General features: G+C 41.6%; 1 protein-coding gene across 1 annotated transcript; it reads left to right on the top strand.

The window, feature by feature from the left end:
• Window positions 1-21,888: 21,888 nt before the first annotated feature.
• dio3a (iodothyronine deiodinase 3a) lies at window positions 21,889-22,860 on the top strand (the record flags this gene model as incomplete). Its single annotated transcript, XM_079751991.1, has 1 exon — window positions 21,889-22,860. One exon carries the CDS (start codon window positions 21,889-21,891, stop codon window positions 22,858-22,860), a length of 972 nt encoding a protein of 323 aa, XP_079608117.1.
• Window positions 22,861-23,680: the final 820 nt, after the last annotated feature.

Here is a 23,680-nt window from a genome sequence, read left to right on the forward strand (position 1 = left end):
CCAGCTTGGGTGCTGATAAAAGGAACAACTTTATTTTTATTATTATGGATAGAATCAAGCCTGCTTTATGTTGATTTAAACCAGTGGGGTGGGGTTCATGAAATCCGTCTTTATGTAAATGCGTTGGTTTGACACTAGAGGGCTCTATTGAGCTGGTATTGAGACATGCACACATACTGCTTTCACTGGAGTCTCCAGAGACTCTTCTGAAAAACTCAGCCCTACATTTCCACTGACTTTCTGTCACTCAATAGACACAGGTGCACATCTGCTAAAACTGGACATCATTTGAATAGCTACAGTTCACTGCTCACAGAATGTGTTTAAAGAAACACATCTTTTAGCGATGTCGGGTCGGTCTTTGACTCATAGACAGACATTATGACAATGTTACTGTTTCCACCACTCACTGCTAGGGTTTCTATATCTTGGTGGGAGATACTGAATGTTTTTTAAATGTCACTGCAGCTTTTCAGTCTGACATTCTTCTTCTGCGCTGCCGTAGTCCTGTCAACGCTTGGGCCACCGCAGACCTTGGAGCGATGGGTTTGAACATTTGTAATAAAGTCTCTGAGAAGTATTCCAAGGAGCAACCGATGGGAGACCTACAGTTCCACTCCCTCCCTCGGCACTGCTACTGCAGCTGCCACTATCCCACTTCTTAGACTTAGACTTGCATTATTGTCATCAATAAACACACCATAAAACACACAGTGCACATATTCAACTAAATTTTGTTACCTTGGCTCATGTTTAGCCTGGCTAACGCCCAACCTCATCTCAATCTGCATTAAGATGAGGTCTGAGAACCACACATTAATTTTCTCGTATTCGAGGCGTGGTTTACGATCGCCTGGAGCCGTTTATTGGGCGCTACGAATGTCTATCATATGAGTCTGTACGTAGCTCATAGCCAATCGTATCAATTATACCAGATGACCTATGTAGAGCCAGGTGCGGAGCTTGGGGGTGGCTTTCGGGACTGAAGCTCCTGTTACGAGTGTGGCGTATGTGTGTGCGCGAGAATGTCTGCGTGTGTGAGTGACGTCAGCGAATGAATCAACGAATGAGTGAACGAGCGAGTGAGCGAGTGTCAGTCTAGGGAGGAACTAAACGAGTCCGGTCATGTTTTTGAGCAGACATGTACTGTTGATGAATAAAGTACCCAGCCGCTAAGAATCAGTGCCCGTGTTTTCCGACCTATGAACACACCCACTGGCTGTCATAGTTAAGGGTGTTACCCCCGAAAGGACATCGGCCCTGGAGGGAACGTCTCCCTGTGCTCCCCGACTACGGTCTGAGAGCCAAAGAACAGGAAAGGTGTAACACCCCAAATATCACATCAAAAGAACCAGGGCCCCGTTTCCCGAAAGCATCGTTAGCCTAAGTGGATCGTGAAGTGCGTCGTACGAGCATCGTACCTTTTTCACACCGTTTCCCGAAAGCATCGTTGGTAACGAACGTCGTGAAAACGCTCGTAGCTAATGAGGACTCCAGGGGTACTCGTAGGATGCTAAGAGCGTCGTTAGCCTACTATAGCCTCAGTGCCGTCACCAGCGGACATTCCGTGTATTGGATGTGTTTTATTCAAACACATCCAATACCACGGAATGCCCAGCTGGCGCAATTTCGCAACCAAAAACAGTGGTTACCACCAGTATTGGGTCTGAACGCGTTCATTGAACGATAGTACATGAACTCGTTCATATTTCGGGCGTACGTGAACTGAATGAACTGTATTACTGCCAGATAAACGTTACCGTGAACTCGTTCATTCTGGTGTCTGTGAACGGCACGCTCACTCGGTTCAATAGTTGGAAATAACTTCGTTCAATAGTTGGAATTATTTGTTTATCAACACGGCGGATGCGCGCGCAGAAAGATCGCAAAAAGAAAATTTGTTTGACCGGTTGCCATGGTTATCTCTGTGTGGTTAATTTGCAATTGCGGTGTTGTCAGCTAACTGTTACATTAAACTGTAATCAGAAAACGCGGTTATATGCTATAGACCAGGGGTTTTCAAAGTATGAGAGAGTGAGCCCTCCCTCAGAGAACAAATTTCAGCTGAGCCCCCCCCAATTTTATTTTCTAGATCCCTGTGTTTTGAAAGATCTTTTAATTATTTTACACATTTTAAACATCTCTGATCATATTTTAAACATCTCTGATCATATTTTACACATTTTAAACATCTCTGATCATATTTTTTTGAAACATTTTAAACATTTTTGAAACATTTTAAACATATTTGTGAAACATTCTAAACGTCTTTGTGTGTTTTTAAACACATTTCTCAACACATTTTAACATCTTTATCTAAGAATGTTTCTGCTTAACGTTTTTGAAATACATTTGAACATCTTAATCTGTAAACTACCACTTTAGCCGCCTTTTTAGCTCACCTCAACTTTAGTGCGAGCAATGAGTTTGCGTCTTTAGCCGTGTTCCCTATCGAAATTGTTCCCTATCACGGATATAGTGCACTATATAGGGTGCTCTCCATTTTGTAGTGGTGTTCGAATTCTCAGTGGTAAATTTCAGGCACTATAAAGTGGACTTAAAATACCCAAAATTTGAGTGAACATACGATGTTCCCTACATGTTACTCCCGTATACCACAATGTAATGCAGTCGTGTTTTTCCGGAGAAGAAGCTGAATAATAACGAAAACGAATACGTTTAATAATGGAGTCTCCGGCTTTCGTTTAGAAATGTCAACAATTTATTTGGGATTTAACATAGAAAATGTAACATTCAAAATTAATTAAAAAAAAACCTTGATCAACGTCAATTTAACATCAATACAACCTCCAGCTTTCCTTGCGGGTGCCCGGTTTGTTTACATGATGTGGGCGCATCTGTCTGCATCACACAAATACCCGGCGCATTTACTGACGCAAATGACGTTTAGAAATGTTCAGCGTAGTGTCCGAAATCTCGTTTGTTCGTTCCCTATATAGTGCACTGTATCATAAACACTATATAGGGAATAGTGAGTGAGTGAATAGGGAACGATTCTGAACACAGCACGTCTTCGTCTTTGTGTTTTTTCTGTTACTTTTTCTGGTTTATTTTTTTCTCACGTCGCGCCCCCCCTGAAGAACTCTGGCGCCCCCCAGGGGAGTCGCGCCTCACAGTTTGAAAACCACTGCTATAGACCCTAAGGGACGTCCGAGTGGAGACACTGGAGCGCCCCATAAATAGCAACCAAGTAACAAGGCGAAATCGATCTTTCCCCCTCCGTTTTCCTTTGATGCGTTTCAGGAATATCTCCGTAAAGACGGACTCATTGCGGAAATGCAGCGAGCTGTACAAACGCTGTAGTACCTACATATTCAAGGCGCTGGTTCTCCACAAAAAAAGTGGAGCAGATCAAGCCTGCGCGCATCCAGCCTGCGCGCTGTGTAAAAACATTCAAGTGGAGGAGGAGATAGCAGTTGTTTGACCTTTAAGATTGAGTAGAAATACTTTTTAATGTACATTTAGTAATTAAATTGACCAAGGGGCTGTAGTTAAAGCTACAAAAATAATACAAAAAAAGCCCTGTAACTTTCAACGCAACTCTAACGTCGCTTCAGGCGTCCACACGAATCCTAACATGAAACCGCATAGGTCCGGTTTTATTTGAAACCACCCTGGGACAATGGACCTATTAAAGAACATGGTTTATTATCTGCCTAATAACATGGTTATTAAAGACATGGTTTCACAAAAAATTCGGCTCCGGCCTGGGTGGATGGGACCTGAAAAACATGTTAGATGTGTTGCGTTCTTGAAGAAAGTAGTCTAATTGGGATCGCTTTGAACTCACTTTATTTGTTAAAGTATTTCGGTATGGTAACTATGAAGCAAAAGGAGGGGAATTGTATGGACACGCGTGTGAGCGACAAACAGCAGGCCTCTCTACCTAACTCCCTAGTATGGACTGCCGGATGTTTCTGATTTCGTTGGCTCCAGGCCCTGCTTTAATACCGAGTAGGCGTGTCCTATGTGTCGTATTGGCTCCACCCTCCTCACCTGTCTAAAGGTGCTGCCATCTGTGGCTGGAATAGTTATTGCAGCTTATATGTCCTGCCCCCCTTGTGGCTATATATAGTAATTACAGCTTATGTGTTTGATCCTACTTCCTAGTGGCTATGTATGGTTGCCCATGTGCTTAAAATACGTAACAGATGCACTTTGGGAGATACACCCGCGGATGAGCATAGATGCGAGGCGGATTCACGAGTGTCACGTTTACTTTAGGTGGATGTTGGAGGTTTACTTTCCGGTGGATGTTGATGGATATTGCTGATGGATATTTAAGGCTGCCAGCCATGTATTAAGGGCTGGTTTCCTAGGGACCTAGGACTCACTTTCAGCCATTCAGGGAAGAGTGATTTACCCCTACTAAGCGGACGTAGGTACCGTACAATACACCATACAATGTAATCCCTTTTAGCAAGTTCAGCCATTTTTTGTTTATGGTACCAATGAGAAGGCAGACAATACATCTGTTATATCAACTAAACTTCAAATTTCAGTTCAGTTCAGCTTTAAGCTTTTGGATTTTCATTGCCATCTAGTGGAAAGGACATGCAACAGCATGGATAATACTTCGCTACAAAATCATGGGCCTATTGTTGGCTAAGCACAGTGGGCATACCCAGAGCCGACGGATTGGGGGTGTAAGGCAGAGGGGGGTCCATGGGAAGTTTTTTTTTTTTTTTTTGTATTTTTGGATTGTTGTTCAAATAGTTTAACAACATAACTAAATGTCATGATGAATATCAATCTAAATACAATCTTAGAGTATTAGTTTAATAAATTGGTATATTGTTGTTAAAAGTAAAGACTGCTGTGACAACTCTAAACACCCCTTTCAAAAAGCGCAAAATGGTTCAGTCCACACAGCTGATTTCACCAAATCGCACCTTGCTTACTGTGAACTTTTTTACACGGATGGAGATGCCGCAATATGTCACAGCCACAGTTAAATAAATTGAAGTCTGGCTCTCAGAAGATTAGGTGAAGAAAGACAGGGAGAGAAGACACAATGAAGGAAGTCAGGTTCTGACTAACTTATTTTCTAAGAAAGGTGAGCACAAACATTTAAACACGCAAAGATGAAACCCCATTTTTAACTACCTCCTTTATCGTTGCTAAAACGACCAGAGACAACCCAAAGCAAGGGTAGACAATAGGCTACACTTTCAAATGATGGGGCCTTGGTTATTAAGGTGAAGGATAAATAAAATGCACGGTCGGCTAATATTTTAACAGCTGGCTACTGATTTGAAGCACGCTATTATTAAATCAATACTTAGCCGTTATTAGGCTACATGATAAATAATAATCTATGGTATATAGGCTAGTTAGCCCCAGACATCATGACATTACAAAATGGCTATATCATCCTAGCTGCCTGCTAATAAAACTATTTTCTTTTCAGGATTTATAGGGCCCAGAATTTGGTGCTACGCCCCTGGGCATACCACTTCTAAAATACAAAAAAGCAAACAAAAACAAACAATCCATCTCTGCAATCCTACTTTGAATGATTCTACTGAAAGTTAGTGTCAAATTTGCCATTGTAGTTTACATAAAAATCTCTAGAAGTCAATAGTTAAGTGGTTATTGTTTCTTTCCTTTAAATAGTATTGTCTTGAGAAGAACCTGCAACTGAAAATGTAGGCTATGGATTAGAAGGGATTTAGGATTTGCCAATGTCCAGCAGGTCAACCTAAAATTGGACTAGAATGCAGGAGATCGCACCTTAGAAATTAAAACTATTCTGGGGGAGGACCCCCAGACCCCCCTCAGGGCTAAGCCCCGGATGTGCACAAAGTCTGGCTCCGCCCCTATGTAGAGCGACAGAAATTCGATGAGGAAGAGAGTAGGGTCTATCCGTAGCCGGAGCCGCTTGGCAAACCACCACTGCCAAACACGCTCATAGCTCTGCCAAACACGCCCATAGCTTGTGCGCGTGCGTAACGCTACAGATGTTATATAATCCCGCCGCCCAGTTCCGCCCTATTGATTGATTCGTTTAAATTCAGTGGAAATACAAAGTCGTAGCTAAGGCTTAGGTCTCCTTCAAACATCCCATTAATTTTTAGGGTTACTATTCCAACCTTTGGGTCAAATGTTGTGCGGCGCTGAGTGGTCCGCGGGACCATCGGGACAGTCGCCGCGGGCACTCGGGCAAGAGGGCCTCGGGCGCGGCTCCAGTCCCTCAAGGTCCCTGGAGCGCGCGGCTATTCTTGTTGTTACGTTTTTATTACGTTTGTTTGCATTCTATACAAAGTGAATGGAGCGCTGTGTATTGTTATCCCCAATGAAGGCCACCATAGCAACCATGGACCAATTATGAGATTGCAACGAGCTATGGGCGTGTTTGGCCGGTGGACGTGTTTGGCAGTGGTGGTTTGCCAAGTGGCTCCGGCTACGGATAGACCAGAGTGGTAGATATAACAGAGTGGCGACACTTCCATTGGACTCCGTTGTAGCGCCTACTTCCGGGGTATGGAGCCTCGAATAGTTCCAAACAACCATTTTACGGCGTAGGAGATCATTCATTTCCATTGCTGGCCGCCGAGTAACTTCTGAGGTAAATTGATTAAATAGCTACCTCTTTTGAATTATCAACTGTCTATATTGTATCAGAGGCCCTTTATGATGCATATACTGATATTTATTTGTATATGCACAGCGTAATTATATATATATTTGTCTTGGTAGACGACCGTTTGCCTGCTAGTTTGTTAGCTCAACTTCGCTATCTGTGAAGGTATCTCCAGGGGTAAATTGATTAAATAGCTACCTCTTTTGAAATTTCAGCTGTCTATATTGTATCAGGACCTTTATGAGGAATATACTGATATTTATTTGTATATGCACAGCGTAATTATATATATTTTTATCTTGGTAGACGACCGATTGCCTGCTGGTTTGTTAGCTCGACTTCGCCGTGTGATGGTATCTACACCAACAATTACAAAGTTCAGTAGTGAATCTAACTTTTAGTTAGTTAGTTATTTATGTTGGATTGCTAGGATAATTTAGGTTGATTTAAGGACGGGTTTTATGATGCGATAGCTAGTAGAAAAAACAGTGTTTGTTTAACTATATCGTGGAAAGGGTGATGTTCAGCACATGAAGCCCTACAGATGCCGCCGCTTCAACAATGCTGATTATGATGGGCAGTCAATTTAACCTGTATGGCTTTTTCGTTTTAACTTCTTGTTGACTGAATTGTTTCTCTTTCTTAGTGCCAAATTGATTAACCATGGTATGACCATTTATCTATAAAATGTTAGTTGTAACCAATGAATCATGACACCATTGAAGATCACAGAGCGGGTAACAACTGTTCCTCAACCACTTATGCCCCGACTTTTGAGAATAGGTTAGTTCATGACCAAACGAGGATCCTCCCTCCTAAACCCATTTTGAATTTGCTCAGGGCTATTATCAGTATTGTAATTGCATAAAGTATAGTATATTTGCAACGTTATATGTTAATGGTTTGCCCTAAGTATATAGTGTTCCCTGCTGTGTCCATGGTTGAATCTGTTCACACAATCGCAATCACTTGTTCTTGTTGTCACACTAATTGTTTAATAAAAAAATACAATTTCATTCATCCAAGCGTAATGAGTTGTTATTCTTTAATATATTTGATACTTTGTGTGGCTTATATCTTTAAATGATCATGGTAGAACATCTTGAATACTTTGATTTAAAAACAGATGTAAGGTAAAAGTTAAGGTTAGGCCAGTATGCTAACACGAACGTGAAGCTTTCCCCCCAAAACTTAAAAACGTATCTAATAGCTTTCAGTTGTCCACCTACCACTCTAAAACAGACATTTACAAATATGCAATAATGCAATAATGCAGTAAAAAAAATAATAACAGTCAGACAAATACTTGTATGTGTTTTTTCATTCATATTTACCATTCAATATTGAAATCTCTGCTGTCGTCCCATAGAATAACATTGAAAGCGCGGCGTGTTTGGAACTATTGAGGCTTACATGAACCACGTGACCACCCTGTCGGCGAGATCATAGCGTGTCGCAACTCTCTCTCTCTATAGCTCTGGGATAGACCTACTTGGAGGAAGAAGACGATAGGTGCGTCGCATAGACGTCGTCATCGTCTTGCCGTCCCTCCCCGTTCTGTGGTTGGTTCCCTATCTCAGGCGAAAATTGGATCCATGGAATCCAGACTGCCTAGCAGCATAAAATGAAATCGCGCGCAAGGCAGCGTGGGTATACCCAGGCTAGCTCATGTTGGGGTGGACACAAAAATATATCTAATATTCAAATATTCACAGAATATAAAGTGAATATAAATATAAAGTGCTGGTAAAATTTCCAAGTGTATACAATTTAAAGTATAATGATAAAATAATAACTTCTGCTACTGCTGCTACTACTAATGCTGCCCCTTCTACCACTACTACTACGATCTCTAACCCTGCGCACTTCTCTGGAGGAGCCCAGTAAAAGTCACCAAGGTGGAGAGTGGCAGCCACCTAGGTAGCATGGACATTGTTACATTAGGCTAGGAATCTTAACATCAGCCACAATGGTGATACATCAACCCAGTGGTTTAAAGTGATTGCAGATCAATGAAATGTATAATCTTGCATTAGGTTACATTCTGATGGACCATATAGTTGAATAGCAGCCAATCGAGTTTAAGTTAAAGTTATTTTTCTGCTCAACTGTTGCCTCTATCATAAAAACATGCATACCTTGACGTCACACACAGTAGAACATCCAAACTATCCAATAGTAGCAGCATTGAATGATTTTGGCCTATAGAGAGAGCTGTTGCTCTGCTATTGTAGCGGGCAATGGGAGGAGTTGGAGGGCTGTGTAGGCTGGGTTGGTGTTGAGGGAAGCTGAGGTGAGGAACAGGGTGGCAGCCTTAACCCTCACCAATCATCTCTCTCTCCTTCTCTCTCTCTCTCCCTTATGTCTCTTTCTCTCTGTCTCTCTCTACCGCTCTCTCTGAGCGATCTGTTGACCTGCCAGTCTGCCTGTTAAAAGACATTTTAACAGTGATACACTGACTCTTATAATAACCTCTCGTTTATTTTCCTCCTCCTTCATTTTCCTTCCTCTTCATCTTCTTGATCCATTATTTCAATCAACTCTGCTGGCCGGCACAGCCAGCTGCTTCGGGCCATGGATATGTGAGGTTTTCATAGAGAGAATGGGTTGAATTGTTTGATGTTGTTGCTGATCATAATTGGTCATGCTCCCAACCACAGACACACATAAACACTCGCATACGCACAGTGTCTATTTCCACTTGTCGTCCTACAGACTTATTCACTCTAAAGACAGACAGAACTCCATTCAGCAAAGCCTTTGATTTGCAAGGCTTCAAATCGTTTTGTTGTAGATGATTTAAATCCATGCATGACAATGTCAGCGTTTCATTATTTTGAGGCCAAAAAACAACAATTTTTGGAAGATGAAAATATGACGGTAGGATTATAATAGTAAGGATCTCACTGACATTATGAAATGGGACATATTCCACCCCTTTATTTCAACTCCAACTGTTTTATTGACAATTTGTTTGGATGAAGAAACTTGAACAATTCCTTGGGCAAAATTTCTTTACATTTTTTCGAATTTTCTTTCTTTCTTTCTATGATATATTTTTCTTGTGAGCATTCTTGTGGTTGGTGATCAGTTATAAATATGCTTTAGACCATATTGTGTCATAAGATTGCATGGGATATTTGCCATTGTTCCCAATCATCAGACTATAGAACCTATTATTTTTGCAAATTTTTTAAATCTCTAATCATAATCAACCACTACGTACGGCAAGATAGTTCATTTCAAGTTCATATTTTTTTTACCAATATCTGCTCTATCCTCAAGAGTGCACGCTTTCTTTTTATTTATTTTTTCAAGCTTATGATGTGTATTTGTGCGTCAGTCATAGTCAATGACGCCTGTGGCCTGTGGCTTACCACTAATGCCTCTCCTACTGTAATGGGAATAAGCTTTTTTATAATGCATGTGAAGTGCCTTCGTTTGCAAATGCACTAAAAGTGTAACGCAACACATTGATTAAGTCACTGGTAAGAGTTTTTATTGTAGCATTTAATCAAATCATTTAAGTGAATCTCCTACAACAGCCTCAGTGCCTGTTTTCCAGATTCTTTGGAAAAGATGTGTTCCTATCATTCACCCTAACCACTACAACAATTTCAGGGATAGCCATGTGATTAGAAAAAATCCTCCCAGTAAGGCCAACTAAAGAGACTAAATACGTTAAATTAATGTCTATACAATGTACAAGCTTTATTCACCTAGCGTAGCGGCCAGCTTGGTTCTAAACGCAAGCTACGGGATCTAAATATGGATTCCCCATTCATCTAACTTATAGAACCTAGATGTAACCAAGATATCTGCTTGGGGTATAAGGCCCTATAGTCAAAGAGGAAAAGCAATGCCATGTGAGGAAGCACTTAATCAAACTATAGCTAGCACGTATTGATCCCTTTTAAACTGGAAAGTTAGATTTCTGTGCATTTATTATATTTTGTGGCCATTACTGTTTTAATAGCAAAAGAAGGTGTTGAACCAACTGTTTCAGCTATGGTTTTTATTCAGTAAACATTTCTTTATTCCATAATGTTCCTCAATTGAACTTTCTAACAAGCTGTAAAACGTTCCTGAATTAAATGTGCACATACTTATTCCAAAATGGTTGGTCAGGCATTAGTTCAAGTTTTCCGAAAAGCAAATCTTCATCGAGGTCCTAATTATATCAGACGTGCATGGCCAACCTTAAATGCACGAAGATGCATCATGCCAACATTTTTATTTAAATATCAAAGAGGCAAAGCTCCCACTCTATGCAATGGAGCCATCACCAAAAACAGCAGGGGTACTAAACAGACATTTACTCTAATTATAAATCAACCTCATGCTGTGTTCACACTCCTCCCTCGCCCTCCCTCCCTCTCTGTCTCTCTCTCTCTCAATCCTTCTCTCTATCGCCCACGTCAGCACAGAGCCAAATGCGATGGTTCATCTAAGGTGACTCAGAGTCGTGGCAGCAATCCGAGACATGGGAGATACAGTTTAAAACAACGGCCACAATACTGCCTTCATAAACTTCAAAGTTGTCCAGTTACACTATTACACTATTACAAGTCAAGTTAATAGATATATATTTATTGACAAAAATACTTTTATAAACTTGCCTACTTATTATTTCTCTAAATATAACAGAATCTAGCTAAAACAAAATTGCAATCAGGAAGACCATATTCCTCTTCCCTTTTTTTATCATCCATGTCTGGGCTCTGAATTCCCACAGTGTCATTGTAGGCCTTTCCCCTTCATCTTGCAACCATTCAGTACCTCATGCATTAGACAGGAGTAGAATTGTGCACAAACTCGCAGTGTAGATTTGTTTCTCATTTATGCTAATCTCTTTTGTTTTCTTTGCGATGATAATAATATCTCTAAGATATAGTATTATAATATTCTATAATGGAAACGTTTTCTTTATACAGCTTTTTATGGTTTATGTGATGTATGGCTACGTGGGGTCACTTGAGGTGCCTAACCAGAATATAATAAATCAATGTATTTTGATTTGACTTGAGTTCTCAATAATAGTTCTCAAGAGTTATCAATAATTTAGACGGGTAGTCTTCTTCGATATTGATAGCACACCCTCATTAATATCTAAAATATACTATCAAATATAGGATTTCAAATTATGCTCTGAGGATTTAATCATAATGGAGTTTCACACATACTTTTAATCCAAGTGAAAGAAAAGGAGACTAAACTCAGCTACCTCTGTTTAAGTTTGGATGACAAAAAAACATGCTGCATTTAGACTCAACCCAAAAGTTGTAACAGAAGATATTAGCTCCAAAAAGAGGCTATATGTATCTGTTATCAATTCATCCATTATTTTGCCTTTGTCATGTTGTGTGTTTCCTTATTATTTTCTTTTGCTAAGTTTGGATTTGCATGTTTGTATGAGCACTCGACACCTCAGCCCTCCTCTTCTCTGTGGGAGCGTTGACCCAGACCATAACCGGAGGTGAAGTGGGTCCAGGGAAGGGGATGGTTGAATTGTGACGGTCGGGTTTTAGTAAGGATTTAAACACTACTACTTAGCGGCTCTTATCCTCACTGACCCCTTTGGGACCGATACAAATCCTGTTGTGTCAGAGAAATACATTAAGCTCTGGCTTTGGAACCTTGCCGCCGCAAGCACATAGATCTGAAAAAGAAATCGGCAGATTTTCTTTTTTCACCTCTGAACTTGGTTTGCTTGCCTTTTGAACTCATCTGTTACATATATTATAAGGGGAGGAAGGGCATATGGGTGGTGATGATGCTGAAGATCATGATGATAATGATGATGATCATGATGCAGGCGGATGTGATGCGTGGTGCCATCCGGAGTCAGCGTAAGATGAGGTCGCAGATTGTCGGTCGCAGCATTTAGCTAGATTTCTTTTATTTTTTCTACCGATTTGATACAAGAACAAATTTATTTCCTGAGGTTGACCCTTCTTTGTCATTCCATAAACCTCTCTCTTTTTCTCTGTTCTACTCATAACTTCAACCGACTGTGGCTTGGGGATAATTGCAATTAGCTTTGTATCGCAGAGCCAGATCTCAGATTAATTTCAGTTTCCCAAAAAATTATAGCAGAGAATTAACACAAATTACATTAAAAGTAAACACACGTCTGTGGAGTGTTTGTGGATGCTGACTGGTTGAAGCAGCCTCACCTGGCCCAAGTCTGACTGATTGGACTCTGAAGCTGGGTGAGGCTGTTCACCTGTTATATGGTGAGCAATCAATATGCACAGGTTAAATGAGAATTACTCATGTAACTACAGTTCTATACATTCCGGATGACTGCCAGAGGCAGTGCTTTCCCTCTCCTGTGTTGCTTTGGGTTTCCTTATTTATCAGTCCTGTCTTGATCTGTGTTTAATAAGTTTTAATGCTGTACATGTGCATTGAATACCATAAACCGAACGCGTCCCTTGTTGCAAAACACTACTGGCCATTACTGGGTGGAAGGCCAACATCCTCCATTAGATCTCCTTTACCGGAACTTGAATGGCCATTTCATGGGCAAGCTGTTGGGCGGACATTCAACAGATTTTTTTCCTGGAAACCCGAGGCTGTTTTTGGTTAACGGCCCCTCTGATTCCTGGAAAGCTCAATGTCAAAGGCTAGAGAAAGAGGCCCCCTCATCCCTGGCTGCAAGTAGGCTTTTTATATGTAGATAATGGATTGGTGCAGTTACTGCACAAAAACAATATAGGTAGAGTTACTTTGGATGGGGGTTTTGTTTGGTCGGATGGGTCCATATACTTTTTGTATAAATTGAAACGACAATGAATTGACTGCATTTTTACAGACTGAGTAACGAGAGTGCAAAGTTCTGTTCCAAACTTAAGCTGAAAACTGTGCAATATCAGTTGCTTTAATAGTTTTAGTGCATGTCACATGGTGGAGATGATCCTATCTCAGAATGAATACTGTGGTAAATGGTGACAGAATGAACGACTGTGAAGATTAACTTTGATGGAACTTGCAAATTATTTTGTACGTTCTAGTTCATGGTTTTCATCTTACCCAGGAGTCCATATTTTGAGTAGGCAAAACAGAAACTGAAAGAAACCATCAATAAAATTGGAAGTTTCAACAAGAGGTCGTTGATTTTGGATTGCCATGAGAAAAATATGAATGATCACTGACTATTGATAAGAGCTAATTCGAATTACCTAATCATGTACATTATATTTTGTGAGATCCATCAACAAGAGAGCTCTTAATGTGATTTGATAATGCTACTTTTGACAAGGCTGTTTTTTAATGTCATCTTCAATGCGTGAGCAAATTTTTCAGAAACAAATGTAATTTCTGAAAATAATGTTTAAAGCCAAGGCCATATTTTGGGCAGATGATATATTTTCATGCATTTGAAACCACATACAATCTGCAGACAGTCGGCCCTGTTGATCCGACACCTTCAGATCTGTGGACACCCATTTTTTCGCTCGGCTCCCTTTCAAAACACCCAGACTAATCTCAAGGCAGTGAGTGTGCTAGTCTTGTCCTCGCTTGAACCTTGGATGGATGAAATGGCAAGTACACAGCTGAGTCTTCCACCTAGTCTCTCGCTCTCTTTCTCTCTCCCTGTCTATCTCTATCTCTCGCCCTCGCTCTATTTCTCTCTCTCTCTCTCTCTCTCTCTCTCTCTCTCTCTCTCTCTCACTGTCTGCTTAGTATTAGCTTTCATTGCTGCATTGCCCACTCACAGCAGTGTGTCAGTGAGAGAGAGAGAAAGATCTAATGGACCACTTTCAGACTTTTTTCTCGCTTTTCTTCCGGGTTTCCTAAAAAATGAAGAAGAATCTTATTTGGATCAAAAAATAACACTGATCAAGCTCAAAGTTGATCAGAGGTAATTAGTCCGGAGACCACACACAAATGTGCACACACAGAAAAAATCAAGCGACCCCAACAGTGATCTTCCACTAATAACAAGCTGTCATGTATTGCCCTTGGCGGATTTCAAATTTGAGATAAAGTGAAACATTTTAGTGATGCATTTCATTGATTGATGTTTTTAATTTCTGTACAGAAATGTTTTGATTTTAAGCAAAACATTAAAAGGGAAAGAGATTATAGTCATCAGTTAAGTTTAACATTATAACTTGAATGGACAACTACAATTTTTATTGAGTAGGAATCTACACTCTACAATCTTTCACTCCAAAAAGCCCTTGTAGTTATACATATTTTTTTGTTGAGAAATAAACTGAATAACCATTAGGGCAGAAGCTAACTCTCTTTTCTGTCTGCTACGCTAAAATTAAAAGTAATGACAGAAGCCTACTTTTTGACTCCATTCTCTGGGCAATAAAAAAAAAAAATGTAACCAGTTGAGTGGATGTTGTTTATGGAGGATGGCCGCACAATCTCTTAAATCTGAATTAGCTGCACAGTTTGATATGCATCAAAGAGATGGATCAAGGATTTTTTTTCCTATAGAGCTCATTGATTGCAGAGGCCTGTAGTCTCCCCATCTGATTTTGCCTAAATTTGGCATTTTTTCCACACCCCATTGATCTAGCCACTAACTACAATTTCCCTGTAGCGAAGACAGAGGTAAACACCTACAAAATGTATGTGAAATGACTTTAATGGCAAGTAAACAGAAACTATTGTTTTAAATGAATGCAAAACTCAATGATAGAATGGACTCACATTGCTGCTCATCATTACTATTGACTGAGTCTATCCTGAATAAATACACTGCATACCACCGCCTGTGTTTCTAACCTTATCCTCATTCCCTGTGCCTTGTATTTCCCTCTGTCTGTAGGTAGCTGTTTGTATCTTACAAAAAAGCCCTCCCCACAAATACATAAAAAATGGGATACCAAATTGAAAGTCGACGCTTGACACCTTATGTAACTAGACTAAATGTTTGAAGTAAATTCATGACAGTGAATGTGATGGGTTCTTAAAGCACAATGAAGCTACCCAATGAAAAATATCCATTGATGGTCCTAACTGTACATTATTTGCATGGTTCTACCGTGCCATATTCTCAGAAGATGCTGCAAACATCATACCTCTCCATGTGATCAGTCGAGGGGATTACACCTCAGGGTTCGATGGCGTTGGGAAGAAGAAGGGGTTGGGATAAGCGACGGCTGGTCATAGGCTAGAGAGCTCCTAGCACAAGTGGTTGAGAGTCTGGAGGTAGCAGACAAAGGCAGAGCTGATATAAAGGCCTTTGTACTCTCAGTCGTCTCTGCTGAGATTGCAGATATCGCCTGCGGGCAGGCCGGAGCTTCCAAGAGGCACAACGTGAGGAAGAAGTGTACAATCCGTTTCCCACCTGATGAAAACCGGATGGATCTTCATGTGGAAGGAAAAACGATGTTGTATTGTATATTGTATTGCCAGCTCCTTTACAACCTGCTAGACCTTCCCTCTCCCATTGTTTAGGCTGGGAACTCACAAATGGGAAGGTCCGACCAGCGTCTCGCCCAGTAGATCACCCCTCATGACTGTTCAGAGGACAGTAGTAGCGATGATGAGAGGAGTCAGTGTGGTGAATCAACAGACCGTGGACCGCTAGCAGTTCATTAAAAACCGTGGACTTCAATAAAGTGGACGTGGATGTACAAATGTATGCCAATGTATTCCAATAAACACCTTAATCATACACAATAAGAAATGTGTTGGGTCATCTCCAGTAATTCTGTGACCATGGAGAGTGAGAGTTGTTTCTCATTAACCAAAGGGTACGCATAGTCTCTGGTCTTGATGTGTTTTCACAAGAGTGGTTGCTATACTCAATAGCTGAACACCTCACCAGACTAGACTGTCACACTGCACTTCCAGGGCAATGTTGTGGCGAGAGTGTTGTGTTCGACTCAAAGCTAAAAGGTACTGGGTTGAATCCCAAATAATGAACCTCTACCTGCTTCTGAACGACGTGATATACTGCATTTTATCCGTATTTATAGCTTCTGATAGATATTACCTTGCCCTCTAGTTTTTTCTCTTCCGATCATCTCCTCAACTGCCTCTTCTTCCTGTTTGCTCCATACCCCTTTCTCTTTTCATTTACCTCCCCTCTCTCCTGCACCATCCCTCCCTCCTCCCCTTCTCTTCTCTCATTTTTTCTCCCCCTTTGCCAAAGCTTTGTAAGACCCCCTGGTGAATCCTGGCCTTCACACTCTTGTTTGAACGGAATGAAAATTCGGTGCTGGCCTGCTCCATCTTTTCCCTGCGGTCCTGTTCCCCCACATCCCCCTCCTCCACTTGCGTCTGCCAGGCCATAATAAGAAAGGCAGTAAGGAGGTCCGCCACAGCCTCCATATGAAACAGTTTAAGCCCCCCTGCTGGGAACGTGTGCAGGTCAATTGAGGCTCTGCTGCTGTGTACAGTCTGTGTGTGTGAGAGAGAGAGAGAGAGAGAGAGAGAGAGAGAGAGAGAGAGAGAGGGAGAGGGAGAGAGAGAGCAAGATAGAGTGGGCTAGAGAGAGAGAGAGCGAAAGAGAAAGAGATAAGGTGGTTTGTCATGCAGGAAGCAGTGGTGACCTTGTTGTGTTCTGGATAGGACCTGTAGATTGGTTGGTGTATGGGTACTGAAGATGGGTGGTGTATAGATGCTGTAGGTTGGTGATGTACGGGTGCTGTAGATTCTTGGTGTACAGGAGCTGTAGGTTGGTGGTGTATAGATGCTGTTGATGGGTGGCGTATGGGTGCTGGTTGTGGGTGGTGTATGGGTGCTGTAGGTGGGTGGTGTACCGGAGCTGTAGGATAGTGGTTTTATGGGTGTCTGGATGTGCAGACCACTTCTGTCAAGTAACCAGGTGCCTCAGAGATGATTAGAAATTAACATAGAACGACCTGTGTGATATGTGTCATTACCGCATTTCCTTTCACACTGTGTGTGTGTGTGTGTGTGTGTGTGTGTGTGTGTGTGTGTGTGTGTGTGTGTGGAGGACTTGTGAACTTGTTGGCCCAGCGAGCATTGTGCTGTGGTGTCTGTTACATAAAGCTTATGCTCATGGGTGTCGGGAAAATCACTTTGAATTGCTATTATTCGTTTAATTAAGCATCAGCGTTCGCAGATAGATTCAATGTAGTGGTGTGGAGCAGACTGATCTGTAAGATACAATAGAAATTAGGTTAATGTCAGACAATTATTAAAAAAGATAGACAGGAAAAAGACTGATTTGCTAAGGTTTCCTAGCAGAAACGGATAGCAAGCTGGTGTTAATCAAATTTTGAGGCTAGCTAGCTAAGGGAAGCTAATGGCGCGTTCCAGACAACCCGTAACCAGTGTTTTCACAACCTTCTACTCTCCTGGAACGGCAGTCAAACCCGTAACTTTCTAAACCCAACGTTTTTGACGTCACACACACATAAACAACAATGGCTGCCCCGGCTCCTTTAGCGATAGAAAGCTTCACATAAAATATAAATGCTGCACGGTCGGCCATGTCGGTTTGTCAGTTTGCTGTTATCCTCGCGCACAGAAGGTCTTCGTGCCAGCAGGCCAAGCTCTGCATGTGCAATTGAAGTGAGGTTTAATGAAAGTCATTGAGGCCACTTGTGCGAACAGAGCTTGGCTTGCTGGCGCGAAGATAATCAGACCAGAGCTGCAGTGAATTGAAGTCGTAACTTACGGGCTAAAATTGTAGCATAATCGCAGACCTCAACCCGCTCGCCTCCGCTTCCTGTGGCAGGGACGGAGCCACCATAGCGTCCGTCCTCTCTGTCCCTCCCTCTCGTCCCTCTGGTTCTCCCCAGCTCATCCTGCTCTCGACAGCGGGCTCGAGTCGGTTGAAGTACACCCCTCGCTGTTCCATCTGGCGTCAGCGGGGACACAGACGGCCGTCAACAGCGGCCACCGAGGAACGCAAGGACAGTTGGTCGTCCCGTTCGACCCGGTCAACCTTGTTTTTAGGAAGAGGCGTCTTAGTAAGCCCCTTAAGGCAGGTAGCAGATATTTTACGCGGTAGCCTACTAGCCATGTAATGAGTTTGTTGTTGGCCACATGATTCACCTGCCACTTGGTTATCCTCTTAAAGTGTGTCGATGCAGATGTTTTATTGCCCCATAGTGAATTATCAATGGTTCGCTCAGATGTCTTCACTCAGCTATACAAATGTCCGTCAAGAAAGCTTAGACATCGGAGAAGAAGAAAAGGCAAGGTTTAACTTTAAAAGAGCTGTGTGCTGTTACTGTAGTATGCTGTTAAAGATTCTAAGGTGCCAGAGCACAAGCCATGTAATTCTACTGAATAAACCTTCCACATAGTGTGAACTTGAATCTATAGATAAACGTGTTAATTAATTATTTTACAAGCTATTTATTACAGCACTATTTCATTTAGAATAACCGTTTATTCAAATCAGTTGTGTTGTTATTTTTCTGAACCGCCATTTTTGCACACAGCACATTGGAAGAAGAAACGGTTAATTGGAAATAATCAGTTTCAGAATAACCCTAACACTAACTGTAGTAGTTAGAGTAACAATTGAACAGTAAGAGTAACAGATTGATGATGAACAATGCTGCAATATGAAACAGATCATTACAACATACTACGCCACTTCCCATCGGTCGGCCAGTTGCTGAGATACAAATAGATCACGGGGCAAGGCAACCGCTGTTCATTCAAGTTGAAATGAAACATTTGAATTCTTTGATTTAGAAAACCCCCACAAAGAAACATGTTCCGGAAGAAAAAGAGAAAGAGTTAGGGAGGCGTCCGCTATCCCTTCCCTGTGTTTCATTGACTGCACAACAAACGGGTTGTCAGGGACTTGAAAGAGAAGGGTCCTGCGTTTCAGCTTTAAAATACAATTCTCTTTTCTTTCTTCTTTTTTTTTGTCTGTTGCAGCGATAGTCATTAGGACATTTCATCAGTTGCGGTTTCTGGAGCGTCGCCATCTCAATAAGTAAGCAAGGGGGGAGGAAAAAAAGGAAAAAGGGGCTCCTTTCCCAGATCGGCACTGTCCTCGGATGAACCGTCTGCCTCTGCCAAGAACCCAGCAGAGTTTACCTAAGGTAACCGTATGTGGGTTAGAGCCTGTCTGTTCGTCAGATACCAAATGTACAAGCGGCAGGTATGTGTTTTAAAAGGGAAGGAGAATGAAGGAGAAGAAGAAGAAGAAGAAGAAGAAGAAGAAGAAGAAGAAGGAGGAGGAGGAGGAGAAGAAGAAAAAATACATGCATTTTTTGTTTGTGTGTCTGGGAATGAACAGTTAACGGGGTAATAACACGAGTTCAATGGTGCCGTTAAAGGGGTTCAGAGGGATAAAGAGGGGGATGGAGAGAGGAGAAGTGGCTGACTGAGAGAGAGATTATGCGGCGGTGACAGCCCAACAGGATGAAGAAGGACAATAAGTCCAAAATTATCAGTATATAAAAAAATCTGAATGATATGATATGAAAAGTTGATACATGAATATGGAAAAGCAAAGCATGAAGATGACTTAGAATGGAAAGGGTCTAAACTGTGGTGAAGGGATCACTTTGTACAAGTTCTTGAATGCTCCTACACCAGAGGGTAGTCCCTAGAATAAAGGCTGTTAATAAGATTACAGCAACTACAAGCACTACTGCAAATAACCTACACAGTTACACTGCAATTCTACAGCAAATATAAATGACATTGACAGCCTAAAAATATATATTTTTTAACTATTTGCTACTATAACATGTAAAGTAATTACGAAATAAATCTCAGAATGCTGTAAACATAAAACAAAACAAATTCAATTACTCAATGACTTTGTAACACTACTGTAACCAAAAATACAGTCTTTGGATATTACTGTGTTATATTTTACAATTACCACACTACTACTGTAACCAACCACAAACCTACCAAAATTCTCCCATGGGACCCCCTTTTCTGGGACCTCCGTGACTGGCTCTCTGTAGTACATTGCTTTAGATTCAAGACGATGGTAACGGCCTACAAGGCTGTCAATGGAACTGCCCCAGCCTACCTCCAAGCGTTAGTCAGACCACACAGCCCAGCTCAACCGCTCCGCTCAACTACTTCAGCTGGAAGCCTTATACCGCCATCGCCAAGAGCAGCCAAATTTCGAACAACAAAGTCCCCACTCTTATCGGTTTTGGCACGGCAATGGTGAAATGAGCTCCCTGCCGATGTCAGGTCCGCAGAGCCGCTCACCATCTTCCGCAAGCGACTCAAGACTTACTAGTTCACCTGCACTCTTCATAGCCCCCTCCCTTATGCCCCAACGCCCCTTCTCCTCCCGTACTCATCGTGGCACTAAAACATAGTACTGTGTAGCATCTTATCCTAGCTTTTTGGTTGTATACAGGGAATGGGTTAACATTACAATTAAGTGCCTGGCACTTGTTTCTATGAACATCTTTCCTGTACCGACACATGATATAGTGTCATTTCTCTTTCTTTGACCAATGTACTAACTGTAAGTCGCTGACATGCCTGCTAAATGCCCTAAATATAAATGTAAATTACTCTGTTTTCTTTTTGCAGTTAACATACTACTACTGTTAAATACAGTACTTGGATATTACTGTTATAATACTTTGATTTGTTTAAACACTAAGTTACTTTTCAATTGCTGCCAATTACTTACTGTGAATTTCACGGTACGTTTTTTATACAGTTTACAACTAAAATAATGAAATGCAATAAATCAAATGCATCATAGTTAAAGATGTGAACACACATCTATGTTACCACTATAAAGTTTACATTATACATTTTTTGCACACATTTTGTCTCTTTTTTAGGTTTTTAATGTGTGTGTGTGTGTGTGTGTGTGTGTGTGTGTGTGTGTGTGTGTGTGTGTGTGTGTGTGTGTGTGTGTGTGTGTTATCTTAAGTGGTTCTGTGTTTCTAATAGCTTTCAAATTGGGCTAATTTACGGTTTATAATAATGATCTCTTTCATTGAACCGCCATCGTATACAAATTTGTCGGAAATTTGTATCATCATTCTGAGAATTAGTGAGTAAACTGTATCTTAGAGAACACATTAAACACATCTAAAGCACAATGTGCTTCAGATGTGTCACAATGTGTATTGACCACGCTGATATCAACTCATATAAAAGAGATATAGGAAGACGGTTCATGATTTGTGGCCAACATAAGATAAATAAGACAACTAAGGCTTTTATTCTGCCTTCAATAAAGTAAAAAGCCTTCAAGCATACCTACCCAACTGTCGCCATTTCCAGCACCAATGCGCTCATTGCGGCTCATCCTCTGCGGTTTCTGGCTGTAAAACCAAGCTGCGAGTTGACACAAGGTAATCCCCACCGTGTGAGGCAGCGCCCCCCGTATGGAGGCGGGGTGTCATTCATTTTCCAATCGGTGCTATAAAAAGAGGGAAGTTGCAAGTGGTCTAACTTCAGAGCAAGAGAGCAAGAGCGGCTCACACGTGTCGGGACATTGCAGCTGCGGACACGAGATCGCCCTGTTGCTGTCCAGGAACGAAGAAACTGGTGAAAACCAACCAACAATGAACTCTGTCAAAGCTATTAAAAATGCAATAGTGTGTCTTGTTTTGCTTCCTCGCTTTCTCGGGGCGGCCGTGCTGTTTTGGCTGCTGGACTTTCTGTGCATCAGAAAAAGGGTGTTTTTCAGGATGGGGCCACACGAAGAGGGAGATGCTATAGACCCCCCGCTGTGCATCTCCGACTCCAACCGATTATGCACCCTGGAGTCCCTTAAGGCGGTGTGGCACGGGCACAAGCTGGACTTTTTAAAAGCTGCGCGTCTCGGATGCGGAGCGCCCAACACCGAGGTGGTGCAGCTACGCGACCAGAAGCGCAGCCGCGTTCTCGATTACGCGCAGGGCGACCGGCCGCTCGTCCTTAACTTCGGCAGCTGCACCTGACCGCCGTTTATGGCGCGCCTCAAGGCGTTCCACGGCCTCGTACAGCAATACGAGGACGTAGCGGACTACTTGGTGGTGTATATCGAAGAAGCGCACCCCTCGGACGGGTGGGTGAGCTCCGACGCGCCATACCAGATCCCCAAGCACCGCTGTCTTGAGGACCGGCTGAGCGCAGCACAGCTGATGCACCTGGAGGTCCCCGGGTGCGCGGTGGTGGTGGACAACATGGAGAACGCGACCAACGCCGCGTACGGAGCATATTTTGACAGACTTTACATACTTCACGATGGTAAAATAGTGTACCAGGGCGGTAGGGGTCCGGAGGGTTACCGGATATCTGAGCTAAGAGACTGGCTTAATCACTACAGACAAACACTGCTGCTTGAAAAGCCTAAGGTCGTTATGGATGTTTAGAACTGTTATTGAAATGTGAATAATACTTATTTCAAATCTAACTGATTTTTTCTCTCATCATCTTGTGTTGTATTAGCCTTTATTTATGTTGCATGTTCACCATGTCACAATTGTGACATGGTGTTTTGTTTTCATTCCATCTCAGTCTTTTAGAAGTCATCTGTTTGCTAAAAAGTAATATTTTGTAAGCCAGTGTCTTAGATTTATTCAAAATGCTGTGACATTCAATAATGTGGACGTTATTTATCTACCTTGGAATGAGTATAATGAATAATTAGCTAAGAATAACATGTTTTTTGCCATCATCACCATTGCCTCCAGTATAGTTGTGAAGTGCGGTTTTTAAACGGATTTAAACCACAGAACCGATACTGATGTTATCATACTGAAGGTGATGGTAAACACTTATTTTACCCTAGGAAATATACAGTGTTGGGTAGCAAGTAGGTACATGTTACAGTTTATTTTTCTTATACACATACATTTTTTGATATTTACATTACACACCTGCGTGATTGTTTGTCAATTTGTTTAACACTTGCAAATTGTTTTCCGTTTCAAATTTAAAATCGAATATACTTTAGATCTAAATATACTTTAGATACTTTAAGTTTAGTAGGTTACTGCTGGCTGATTTTGTGTTTGCCAATCGATCCTCGTGATTGGTCGGAACTAATATGAAAAAGTGAAAGTGAAATTCCCCGTTCACACAGATTTGAGCTCATCAGCCATATAGACTTTAGATATTAATCTAAAGTAGATAAATATTAATCTAAAGTCTGATTGGTAAGATTAGCTCAAACCAAGCACGGGAAATTGT

The sequence above is a fragment of the Pollachius pollachius genome, assembly GCF_949987615.1.
Source record: "Pollachius pollachius genome assembly, chromosome: 15".
Lineage (NCBI taxonomy): Eukaryota > Metazoa > Chordata > Actinopteri > Gadiformes > Gadidae > Pollachius > Pollachius pollachius.